The sequence below is a fragment of the Melanostigma gelatinosum genome, assembly GCF_949748355.1.
Source record: "Melanostigma gelatinosum genome assembly, chromosome: 5".
Lineage (NCBI taxonomy): Eukaryota > Metazoa > Chordata > Actinopteri > Perciformes > Zoarcidae > Melanostigma > Melanostigma gelatinosum.
In genome coordinates this window covers 14,794,586-14,807,745 of record NC_136638.1, presented here as the reverse complement: position 1 = coordinate 14,807,745, position 13,160 = coordinate 14,794,586, and the positions used below count along the sequence as shown (strand labels likewise).

Here is a 13,160-nt window from a genome sequence, read left to right as displayed (position 1 = left end):
GACAGAACAGGGGCCCATACATTGATTAAAACATTGTGACCCCTAGTGGCTGACCTTAGTATAATCCTGTGCAGAGAAATACATTAAGTTCATTCTGACTTTACCAACTACATTTTCTGTTTAGGGGACAACAAAGTTTTCACAAAAAACTAAATATAACTCTTCAACGGAGTAACAATAACGTCTCTTTTCGAGGCGGATACATGGCTAGATCTCTGAAAACATTAATCGGCAGATAAAGTTAAAGTATACCAAACATGTTTTGTAATTTTACAAGGCGGCACGTTGCATTGAAAAGTTTTGCATGTGCGAGATTGAGAATGTCGTTCCGCCGTGGACAGTGAGGGCGCTCCTTGCAGTCCACCGGTGCTTTTTTTCACAGGCTGTCTGACCCCCCCACCAACAGGCCACTTCCTCTTTTGTCTAATTTCATGGCGATCGGGAGAGAGGGAACGCCACCGACGCACGCACACTGCCTCAGCACTCTTGAAAGAGTTTATCCGGGGTAAATAACTGACATTATTATTGCAAGATTCGGTTACCGGGTTTTCAAAGTAGTTTTCCTTAAATTCAGTCATGTGGACGAGTCACATTTCCCCGTAGAGTTGATGAACTGTGTAGCTTGTGGGTCAGATATTTCACATTGTAGCGCCACTCGCTGATAACAAATCGGACTGAACGGGCTCCCCCCGCCGTTTGCACCTCACACTCAGCGGCACGCTAGTTAACGGCGCAGGCTAGCTAACGTTAGCAATGCTGCAAACGCCTGATAAATGTAGCTATGGGTTTTTATTTATTGGCACACTTAACAAGTTTGTTGGCAGCTAAATAACACCAACAATGCTGCGTGTCTTCGGGAGATAGCAGGGAATTGTAGTTTTCATTAAATGAAGCTACTTAAAGTCCTCGAATGTTTGTGTTTGGGTTAACGCTAGCTAGCCAACATCGACTAGCTAGCTAGCTATCGTGCTATGCATTTAGTTAGCATTAGCGATTCAGAGTTAATTCAAGTTGATACTTTTAAGAACGAACATGTTGATTGTAATATACTAGCCACATAGTAAGAGCCGAGTAACTTTTGTATTTGAAGGAACGTATACATATTATTCACCATTCACTACCAGTAACGGTTAGCTAGCGGTTAGCTAGTTAACGGTAACTTGGCTGCTAACGAGAGGCTCACTCAACGCTACATGTTCACTACTAACGTTAAGCTGTCGTTACATTTACCACTCGTCACAGCGTTTTATTTAACTGGTAACTTGTTGGTGTTGTTTAACTGGGTATAGTGTGAGAGAGTGGCGGTGTTATTGTAAAAGAAAGTTGACCACAAAGTTGTAGTCAGTGACCGACAGTAACAGGTTAGATGTAGAACCATGGTACAGTGTTAAAGTAAAGTCAAAGAGTATTAGTCCCTACGAGCCGGTCCTGAATTAGTTACGAGTACACATTACCTTTAACAAAACACAGAATACAAGTTACATTTTATTGACTTCTCTGTTTGAATCCTGCAACATGGAGTTGTTGTTTCAGCTCTAAACAAGACACCTGTAGTGAGACTAAGTTACATTGTCATAATCTAAAATCAATATGTCTTTTCATTGTTTACAGTGTAAACGAAGTTGTCAATCTGACCGGCACTGTTCTCCAGGTGAGTGAGTGTCTGTCTACAGTCACTGTACAAATAACCCACTATAATCAATGTATTGTTTTCATTTTGAGGAATCTTCAAGCTTATAGGTATCATGTTTATGTTTTAATAGTTGCACATGAATATATTTTTTTCATACCAGGAAAATGTAGTCACTGCTAGTTTTTAACAAACAAAATTCAATGTAGCTTTTTTTTTTTAACAGTTTTGACCATGTGGAAATAGAAACAAGTGAATTATGATTTTTGTTTTCTTTACCATCTGTGTTTTTTGTTATTTGTGTGCAGGTGAAGCTAAGTGGACGACATTAAAAGGCCTCCATAGGACTTGGCTCTGCTCTACTCTGTCCCCGGTTCAGACTGCGCGGTCTATGGCTCTGATGGACAAACACAAACAAGTCAAGCGGCAGAGACTTGACCGCATTTGTGAGGGTGAGATTTATACTCGTAAACAAAGTCAAAGTAAGAACTTGCATGTCTTAAGTATATTTTGTTATTTCAATATAAAGAATTTAAATACAAATGCTATGAAGGCCATCATACCCAGACAGTTTAGCCTTATATTAATGATTAATAAAGATGAAAATGTGTCAGGTGGTAAAACACAACATTCTACCAGCAGCTGTGTTAAATATGTAGGCAGACCATAGTGAGGGCAGATTTAAACCAGAAAACGTTGAAATGTTTTAGTTTTTTGTTTTTTTGAAACTACATGCTGACAGTTCCAGATTATTTTTGTATAATTCTGCTCTATAATGGTTCCGTTTAATATATTATCCTGCTGCTCTTTTGAATATGTTGGTGTGACTGTAATTATTTATTTTGTTTTACGGGGGTCAAAGGCTGTTGGTTGGTAGTATTGTGAACTGACGGTTGAATTGCTGACCCTGATTACGGAGCAATGGAAGGGAGTGATGGGGGGGGGTGTATGTTTTTCATTTAGGTTAAAAAAATAATAATTATGTCAATGTACTTCCGGGTCAGTTTTCCCTCTGCCCCGCACTTGCAGCTAAGAGAATATTTCACCGTTTCGCTCTCTTCTTCGGTTTGACTGGAAGTACTTTTTTTCCAGAACTCAAAAGTATTGCCCCTTTTTTCACCCATGTCCATTCACGGGGCTCCGTACATTTGAGGGTGAAGCAGGTCGCTGTTTGTCAATTAATTTGATTCCATTGGGACGCGAGGAACGTGCAGATGGAGGCGGTACACTGTATTTCACATTGAAGATGACAGAACATAAGTAAACTTTGTGTTGCTACACGGTCATGGGTGGTACAGTGCAGATTTCCAGAAGCGACAGTATTCTGAGCTGTTGCGGATGGTGGAGATCAGACATAATGGTGTGCTAAAATGGAGGGAACAGTCTGGGTGAGTCTCTGGAGACGGGTGAGAGGGAGAGGACAAGGTGAAGGGTCGTGGCCACAACTACGGGAAACGGTCCAGCTGTCTCTTTAAAAAACGACAACAGCCCAAACTGCCCTGGCCTCAGCCCCGGCTATGCTAATGAGGTTAATGCTGGTTGGTTGGCCCTCAATGAAGCTGCCTGCTGATTGGAGGCTGTGTGTGGGGGAGGGGCTGGGCGTGGATGACAGCTGGGATCCAGCCAGCCAAGAGCAGGCTGACAGAGAGAGAGGGAGAAAAAAAAGAGCGATAGAGGGGGAGAGAGAGAGAGAGGAAGACAGGCTCACAGACTTCATAATGCAAGGTTAGGCCTGGTGCTCATGTGTTTTCTATTTTGGCATGTGTTTTTTGAAATGTGTGACGTGTGGGGGTAGAGACCTACGGTTCGGGTGTGGAGCAGCTATGCGTGTGTGCAGTTTCCCTTTTATGTTCAGCACGTATTGGTTTTGTCGCAGCCGTCAAGAAGGAACTGAATACCCGAGTGTGTGTGTGTGTGTGTGTGTGTGTGTGTGTGTGTGTGTATAGCTGCGTCTGGGTGGAGTACCGCTGCTTGCTGCATTATCATCGTTTGCTGCCCCTCCCCCCCTCACCTCTTACTCCTCCAACTGCGGCCAGAGGGAGAGAGAAGAGGAGGGGGGAAAGAAAGGGAGAGGGAGGGAGAATGAATGAATCACTGAATGAATTGTATTGTGTGTGCAGCCATGCTTGCGCTTAGTAGGCCTCGGGTATGCCAGTGTCCTATACTCAAATTACTCTTTGTGTAGGCCTACTTGTATATTTCCACAACTACTTTTTCAGAGGGGTCTTTGTGATGAACCCCTTTGGATTCTTCTACACAGTAAGCGTCTCTTTGTGCGTTCAGCGTGTAGCATTAGGCCTGTTAGCATTCTTGAGCCATCTGCAATAACTGTGAATCACACTGCTAAACGGAGTGCAGTAGAGAAGTACATTGTTGTACATATTTCTAACCGTACCAGGCTGTGTTTTTCTGTGGTGTGCTTTTCCTGCATGCATTGGGAAATGCTCAGACGTCAGAGGAAGTGTTCACAAATATTTGTTTTCCACCCTCGGCTACCGGCTCCCTTACCTCGTCTGCTGTCTCACCATTACCTCCTGCCCCGTGTCCAAGTAAATGTTCCCGCTAGACACACTCTCCCACCCTGGGACACACACACACACACCTGTCACACAGCAGGGGCAAAATAGTGTGTACTGGTGCATGTGTGGTGTCAGTCCAAGCCAAGAACTGCAGAGAGAGAGGTGTAGAAAGCATTTGCAGATGCAACTGTATCAATTTCCCCTCCATTTAACACCGATGCATAGGCAGAGATGTGGCATTTATTTGTGTTTGACATGCAACATTTCCTTTGTTGGCATAATGGTGAGTGACCATGATGTACATGGGCCAAACATGCAGATGTTTGCCAGTGAGGTCTGTGTCTGAAGACGGGGGAACCAGATAAATAGGAAGAGGGACTCTTGCGGACAGGAGAATTTAGGTCATGACTCAGACCCCCTCATGAACCCCCACCGCCTCCTCTCCGAGACCCCACAGTTTTCTCTACCCCCCCCCCCCCCCAATCTCTCTGCGTGTGCACTTCTAATACAGTGGCAGGTCAGGTTCCCAGACTTCTGCATCATAAACCAAAATGTAACTTCACCCGTATGAGGGGTCTAAAGAATCTTAAGTAGAACAGAGAGGGATCGATGGAAGCCGGATGGTGTATGCTGGTTCCAAGCATGACGAAACAGAGCTGGAGTTCAACACCAAATAGGCCAGGATGCTGGCCACTCTCCATGCCCCTCACAGATTTAGACACACATCATGTTTCTAACCATAGAAAACTCACACACACACTCGCACGTCATCCTCGTAGTGCCCTGAGGGTGTTGGTGACGTTGAATGCGTTGGGGAAAAGAGTAATCAAGGTCTTGAGTTATCGTCTAAGGAGTGTGGCAGTTACTCCTGTTAACTTTAGCCATGTGTGCAGGGGGATTTAGTTTGAGTGTACGATGACTTGCATCATCTTGGGAAGTCCAGACGTGGGAAATGCAGACTGTTGAGTCATTAATCTGGAGCTCAACCTCGCTGGTTCTGAAACACAAGTGGTTGGTAGCTGTGTACGTCAAGGGGCATCAGCAGTGAGTAGTAGTGTAAGCGTACGCATCCCCCACACGGTGCGGCATGCACGTGAACCACGGATTCATTACAAGTTTAACCATCGTGTTATAAAACAAAGTATTACTGTTAATTGTTATCGGCTCGTATTCAGCAAACGTATGCGATCGGGAGATCAGCATTAATGCTTTCTAGTCGCCCATCCCCGATAACGCTGCATTGTGAACAGCAGATCCATGTTGAGATCAGCAGGAGAGCTAGTGAACGTTAGCACCGAAGCTAACGGCTAACATATGGAGGTTCCATTGAGATACGTCATCATGGGTTCATGCTCCATTCAGTAACACATAGTGTTGGTCGAAGGAAAATGATAACGTATCATATCACAGACCCGATTCATGATATGATCAGAACTGTGAGTTTTGTGATTCGTTGTATCCTCAGCAGTACGTTTTAGATGAAAACGTGTGTTCGTTGGCTTTTGGTGTTAGCATTTTTGTTGCAATGGTTATTGAATATTAAACCTCTTGCTAATATGCAGCAACTAACATTACTTTCTTCCTGCTGGACTCAGGTATCCGACCCCCCATCCTGAACGGGCCAATGCACCCGCGACCCCTGGTTGCCCTGCTGGACGGGCGCGACTGCACTGTGGAAATGCCCATCCTCAAAGATGTGGCCACAGTGGCCTTCTGCGATGCCCAGTCCACACAAGAGATTCACGAGAAGGTAGAAAAGACACACACACTTCCATACTGCAACCCTAATCCATGAGGCCAGAACACGTCAATCCTATAGTATGAAAGTAATTAAGATCTGCACTGCTGCCTTTTCTATTCTGTCAAGCAGAACTGTCTCCACCACAGCGTTCACAGTTGTTGAACTGGTGTAATATTGAAGTTTTAAGTGGAGTTGAATGTGATTAAAATGATTTCTGATGCGTTTGTCTTCTGTAGGTGCTAAATGAGGCCGTTGCTGCCCTGCTCTACCACACCATCACTCTGTCCAGAGATGACTTGGAAAAGTTTAAAGGCCTTCGTGTCATTGTCAGGATTGGCTCGGGCTTCGACAACGTCGACATCAAAGCAGCTGCCGAGCTAGGTTAGCGGGTGGAACTTCAAACATGTTTTCCCGAGGCACAGACTCAACCATGAGCTTCTGCATAGACTAACACACAGAGGGACTAATGTTTCTTTCCTGCTTTCAGGCATTGCCGTCTGTAACGTGCCAGCATCGTCTGTGGAGGAGACGGCCGACACTTCGCTATGTCTGATCCTCAACCTGTACAGGCGAGTCACCTGGATGCACCAGGCCCTCCGGGAGGGAACCCGGGCCTCCAGTGTGGAGCAGATCAGGGAGGTAGCTGGCGGAGCTGCTCGCATCCGGGGGGAGACGCTCGGCATCATCGGCCTAGGTGAGTGAAGAGTGAAGAGTGGCCGTCTAGATTTCTTAGGGGGCACCAGAGCCAGGTCTTCTAACATTTCCTCAAATCAGAGGAAGACCTGTTTTGAATTGATGTTTCAAAAATAAAGGGCTGGTTTTTACTTATTTGCAGCTGTTGATAACCTTCCCATTGCTCTTCGTCTTGCAGGACGTGTCGGCCAAGCCGTGGCTCTGCGGGCTAAGGCCTTTGGATTCGGCGTGATCTTCTATGACCCGTACCTGCCTGATGGCGTGGAGCGCTCACTGGGCCTGCAGCGCATGGCCACTCTGCAGGACCTGCTCATCCACTCTGACTGCGTATCCCTGCACTGCAGCCTCAACGAGCACAACCACCACCTCATCAACGACTTCACCATCAAACAGGTGTGTGGGTGCACTCTGAATATGCTCAAACACAAGTTTTGTCTCATGTTCCAATATTCTCAAATGTTGGAGTATTTACAAAAGGCAGCGTCTAATCAATGACGATGGGGAAAATGTGTTTACGTCAATGGTTTTGAGATTTAAAAATAAATCTGTTTTGGTTCTTATTGTTTTACTATTTAGGACATTTTTGCACTCTGTCTTGTCTAATTGTTAGAGGAAATGCTATGAATGATGTGCCTGCATCAGCTACGTAAACGGCTGCTTTATCAGAATGACCGTATCCTAATATAATCCCGCCCTTTTGTTTAGTAGCAAACCAGATAAAGATATCATCTCAAGTTCCAGCCTTGTCTAGCATGGCCTGCTCCCCGTAGTCTAAGCGTGCTGTCATTGATTCTGTGATACAGATGCGTCAGGGAGCCTTCCTGGTGAACACGTCAAGAGGCGGTCTGGTCGACGAGAAAGCACTGGCTCAGGCCCTGAAAGAGGGCCGGATACGAGGGGCTGCCCTGGACGTCCATGAGACGGAACCTTTCAGGTGACAATGACACTCGACACCCAACCGCTGCGTCCGACACTCAACCTCATCGCTCGTCTCCGTAACGACCTTTCCCTTTCTTCACAGTTTTTCAACAGGCCCCCTGAAGGACGCCCCCAATTTAATCTGTACCCCGCACACATCCTGGTACAGTGAGCAGGCCTCCGTGGAGGCTCGCGAGGAGGCAGCCAGGGAGGTTCGCCGCGCCATCACCGGTAAGTTCGGAATCAAGCCTGTTGTTTCACCTAAATACATCGATATAGATTCAGCAGACGGGAACGACACAAATCCAACACTTTCATTCTGTGGACACTGATTTGCTGAAGGGTGTACAACATTACAGGTGATTTACAGAAAGGAAAGCCTGTATAGAGTTGATTTTAAAGAATGATGGATGACCCGTTACCCGCCTTGATTACATTAAATGAGTATTTTATAATACGGCTCTACCGAACAGTTCGAAGCCTCAAAGCTTCATTCACGTTGGCCTTCGAATGCGGCTACACTAACGTGTTTGTAGACTTTCTTATTGAATCAACTTTCTTTTATGGGCAGCAAGCGGGAGAGCAAACAGTGATTCGACCGCCGTTGAAAGTCTAGACGACAACAGATATGGATTGATGCAGAGTATTTTTGATTTAAAATAAATCTTGTTTTTTGGAGTTTACAACACTCTGGAGTTATTGGCAATATTTGGATCACACAGTCAATCCTATGCAGCCACCACTGGAATTTAATATAGTACTATTCACTACTGAATAAGTTATGATCATGTGCCGATGCAGAATAATTATATAGGAGAAACCGTGAATCGTGTAGCTTAATCTTTATCTGCTGCAGAAATACTGGGTTTAAACCGAAGAAATAGACAAAGGAGCGCAGTATTTGAGTGTTGATTCATAATTTGAAAGTCAACATTATGAATGCAAAGTTGAATCTTCAGCCTAAACCGGCGAAACAGAGTTGGCCTGAGAATTCAGATTTGGGTAAAGCCCTGAAACTGATCAGGTCGTCAAATACAAACCAGAAACCCTCTCTGAGTAACGGTCTGTTTCCCCAACTCCAGGACGAATCCCCGACAGTCTGAAGAACTGCGTTAATAAGGAGTATCTGATGGCAGCCTCTCAGTGGCCCAGCATGGAGGCCGCCACCGTTCACCCAGAACTTAATGGAGCCACTTACAGGTGAGAGGAGTGGGTGTGGAAGGTGAGAATGGTCGGGGGAGGGGGGGGGGGGTTACACATTTTACAACGAGCAGCGATCGTGATTTATGTTCCTTCATCTGTGTTTCAGATTCCCTCTGATCAACGTTGCAGCAATAGGGGGTCTCCCGGGAGCTGTTGCAGGGGTTGAAAGCCTCGTTTCAGGAACCCTGTCACACGGCATCACCCCCGTCTCCCACCCCCCTCACGCCCCTTCCCCTAATAAGGCCGAAGCCGACAGAGACATCCCCTCTGACCAATAGCCCCCCCTGCTGCCACCAGCACATTCCGTTGCCTCTGGAACCCCCCTCCCTCTCCCCTCCCCCAGCATCAGACACAGCCCGCCCCTCCAGTACATCGGCAGCGCCAGTTTGACCTGATGTGGATCTACACAGTCTTGTTCCTCAGATCACATAACCAGCCCAGGAGTGACCTATCCACAGCTAGCCCCATCCCACCCACACCTCAGAACACACACATCTCTCCATCCTCGTCATCAACTCACCCACCCACCCTACCTGCCATCCCCCTTTCACTCCCCCACAATGTCAGCAATAACTGTGTTCTCAAGGATTCAATGATTGGATTGGTTTATTGGGTTATATCCTTAGTTGGCTGTTGTTTTAATGGAAAGTTGCCCTGTTGTGGTTCTAGGTGTTAATGTTTGTTTGTTTGTAAAAAAAAAAAAAAAAAAAAAATATATAGCATTTCTGACATGAGGCTTTACAGTCTGCTGCCTCCTGCAGTCCTCCTCTGACCGACTAGTCGAGGCACAGGGGCAGAAAGGTTGAAGCCCCCCTTTGTACATTAATGGCTCATGTTACTGCTCTCCTTTTGTTTTTCTCCTCCCTCCACCTTTCTTGTGATGGGGGAACATGTGTACTAGAGTAAAGCAGACAGAATCACCAACCGTACATTCTGTCCTCCCCACCAGGCGTCGAGCGGCCCCTCAGCCCTGTTTGGCCCTTAGCTCCACTTGGCACTGTCGTCCGCTGACTCAGCAGAGGGGTCTGTAATGCAGTCCGTGTGGAGCTCTATCGGACTGTAACGTGTTTTTGTATCTGCTCAGCTCATACTACCGATAGTGATACCCAAACATCCTTCGTGACCTTTTTGCCGGTGTGACCGTCTATGTTTCAGGACAGTCAGCCCTGCAGTTACACATGCTCTGCCCCTTACGGATCGCTTGGTCACGACATGATAGCATCATATCAGAGAGCGACTGGGCATGACTTTCATCTTGTGCGTGCGTGCGTGCGAAGGTCTTCACACATTCTGCCCACAAAGAATCAAACGCAGCAGCCTTTTCTGGCTGGAGAAACCGAGAGCATGGCAGTAGCCTCGCCAGCAGAGGGCGCTGTCACACTGCTCAGCGTGGTGTTGCTGAGTGTTAGCGGTTAGCTGTAGTGATGAAGAACAGGATCTCACACTGCTAACATTCACAACACAGGATGGGTGACCAGGGATCGACTACCGCCTTATTGTTTTCATAAGATCTCACTGCATCCCACCACCACCCCTGCATCCCACCACCCTCCACTCCTCTCACCGTCATGGCCCGCCCGACACACCTGCTCATCAACCAGTATGCATCCACCGATTCCTTTAAGCGTGAGGGGACAGCAGAGTAGTTTCCCTGTAGGAGCAAGCGGACAGTGTTCTTGCATGCTGGCTTTGTTAATGACAGTGGTATGTGTGTGTGTGTGTGTGTGTGTGTGGGGACATGAGAGTGTGTGTGTGTGTGTGTCTGTTCCCTCACCCTGTTATGATAACAAGCTATTGTCTTTCCAAAGGAATAGTCCCTAGGAGTAACTCTTTAACGCTGTTGCCCTGGTGTCAAGGGAGCACCTTTCTAGTACCTCAGTAACAGATATTGAATGTACCGTGCATACCCTTTCATTTTTATGTACAGATTTTCTAGATACTGCTTTACTATTCTTTACCAGAAGGGTTGTGAAATTGTAGCAGCAATGATACAATACATTTAAAAAAAGAAAAGCATTGCCCCATGAAATTAATTGACAAAATCCTTTTCGGTTCGCTCTCGGTCACTGAATACTCAGGCTTTGCGTATCTCTTTGATTTCTTCATTGTGGAAATTTCAGCACAAGGCTTTCTCGTTCTCAGACTTCAGACTATAGTGGATGTGTTTTGACCTCCATCTTACTGGCTATTGAAAAAGAAGGAAAAACAAACGTTGTGGTCTGCTAGTTTTTTTTTGTTTTACCAGAACAGTAGTAGATGCAGTTTTGTTTTACTCCCCCCGCCTTCATTGTCAGGCTGCTCTATCTATAGTGCATGTGAGGTAATTATTTCGGGGAAATACTATTGGCTTAAGAACTTGTGTCATCTTGCTGTGTCCCTCCGCTCCTCGGCCTTTTTCCCCCTCAAGAGTGTTTTCGACAGGAGTTGCCATTTGTGTCGTGGTCAGTTTCCAGTGATGTACATTTCCCCTCAGAGTCTATGAGAGACACGGAGCATGTCTGTGTCCTGAGATGCTCGGCTCCTCTGTCATGTGATGAGTATATATTTTTAAAAATAACCCCCATAGTTCGGAATATGAGCATAATAGTAATCTTAAATTTTGCTGTTGATGATTATATATTTTTCGGTTCAGCAGTGCACTGTTATGAAAAGCATTCTGTGTTATTGTAGGATTTAATTTTTATGGATATGCTGTCTGTGTTCTACATGTTGTACTGAAACATTTCGGAGAAAAAAACAAGAGATCCCTCTACTGTTGATTCTTATTTTTTTTTTATTATTATTTGTCTTATCCCAACTGTGTTTTCCAGCTGATATCCTCTGGGCCTTACTCATTCTGTCCCTGTAAAAATAGCTGTTATAGAAAGTCGCCATGGAACCACTCGCTGCCTTAATCCAGTCGACCACAGTAGGTGAAGTCAGGAGACACATCCAGTCGAAAAGAACGGGCCACAATCAGGGCTGCTCCGCAGAACGCTCCTCGCACCCCGGCAGGTCTAAATCTGCAGCACGTTGCATTTCTTTTGTCACTGATGAACCACATTTAAGCCTCGTTTTGGGCTCAAACACAAACATTCAGTGTGATGTCTTACTTAAGATGTTATGGGGTTTTTTTTTTCTTTTTTTTTTTTACTTTTGAATAGTTCAAGTCAGCCCGGCACCGTGTTTGTGCGCCGGCTAACATAAGCACAGTGTGTATGCTCACAAAGCCACAGCTGATATTTCACTCTTGGGTGTGAGAATGCCCCCCCCACCCCACCCACTACTACCACTCTGGGGCTCTTAAAGCATATTTTCACTGTGCTGCCAGAGCCCCAGTGGGGCGGGGAGGGAATAGCGGACACTGGTGTGGTCTGTCAAAAAAAAAAAAAAAGCAGAAAATTACGATGAGAATCTGTCACTTTTTCTCTCTCAGGGTTCAAATGCACACATATCCTCCAGCGGTCGCCCTCTGTCTCATGTCCCTTGTACCAAGTTTTCTGCCCCCAGAATGTAGAACAGCCTCCTGCGTTTTTAGAAGCCGCTCTCTCCTCGTTCCCCCTTTTGTGCACAGGTCTGAACTTATTGTTTTCTGTTTTGCTTTCTATCGGCACTGACATCTAACCATCTAACAAGGAATGAATGAATGAGTGAATGTTTGGAAGTGACTGTGTAATGTTAAAATTGGGAAATGTATTTTTACAACATGTGAACATTTTTTTCCACTCACTCTGTGTGAATTGATTTTTTTTTTTTCTTTCACCAGACTGCAAAACAAAAAGAAAAAAAAAAAGTTCTCCTGTAACTAGGCTCTTAAGCTTTATTTTTGTTTTGTTTACTTTTTTATTAGAAACAATCATGTTTGTGATGGTAACTTCCGATGGTAAACTCCACACCGTATTTTAATAAAATCTTAAAAATTAAACATTTGCTCTTGTGGTTCCCTTTCAAAGTAGCAGAGTTTCTCCACTGGTCCATAAAGTTCTGTTGTGTCCTGAACCCTTAACTCTGCCTTCTGTTTATTTCACGAGGAAAAGGATCTGTGCTTGATTATAGCGGTCAATAACATGGTGACAATTGATGCCAGCTGCCAGTATGTCGACCCACTGATTACACTCCGAGATTTTGCTGTAAACTAAATTGTTTACTGCCCCAGTTGGTCAGCTCTTTTATATGGCAAGGAGGGGCTGTGCAGTGCCTGAAAGGCCGCAGCTTCACAAGGGGGCAGACTAGGTGGGGCGTATGGGGGGGGGAAAGGGGGCTTCTATGTAGACCCACGGGGCAGAGGAGGGCGGGGGATTACCACCCCTAAAATTGCTACCACATGTGCATGACCAGGAGCCTACTCTTACAATGGAGTGATGGCGGTACTCAAGGCTGACGTCCTCTCACTGGAGGCACCTTCAGGAGCCCGCTGGCTAAAGACTGGCACCCCGGTTTGGTTGTGGTTATTGACTCCATGATGTTTTAGTTTTCA

General features: G+C 45.7%; 1 protein-coding gene across 1 annotated transcript; it reads left to right on the top strand.

Annotated features, from left to right (window-relative positions):
- The first annotated feature begins 439 nt into the window (after positions 1 to 439).
- Positions 440 to 11,463, top strand: ctbp1l (C-terminal binding protein 1-like). The gene is made up of 11 exons (XM_079268989.1): positions 440 to 505; positions 1,612 to 1,651; positions 1,939 to 2,082; positions 5,745 to 5,899; positions 6,127 to 6,271; positions 6,378 to 6,584; positions 6,762 to 6,976; positions 7,387 to 7,517; positions 7,605 to 7,732; positions 8,584 to 8,701; positions 8,811 to 11,463. Exons 3-11 carry the CDS (start codon positions 2,022 to 2,024, stop codon positions 8,980 to 8,982), a joined length of 1,332 nt encoding a protein of 443 aa, XP_079125115.1. The 5' UTR covers positions 440 to 505; positions 1,612 to 1,651; positions 1,939 to 2,021; the 3' UTR covers positions 8,983 to 11,463.
- The last annotated feature ends 1,697 nt before the right edge of the window (positions 11,464 to 13,160 follow it).

Coding starts and splice junctions, on each gene's coding strand:
- ctbp1l (XM_079268989.1), top strand. CDS start 2,022: ATGGCTCTGATGGACAAACACAAACAAGTCAAGCGGCAGAGACTTGAC. Junction 6,977..7,386: donor ACGACTTCACCATCAAACAG/GTGTGTGGGTGC, acceptor TCTGTGATACAG/ATGCGTCAGGGAGCCTTCCT. Junction 7,518..7,604: donor CATGAGACGGAACCTTTCAG/GTGACAATGACA, acceptor CTTTCTTCACAG/TTTTTCAACAGGCCCCCTGA.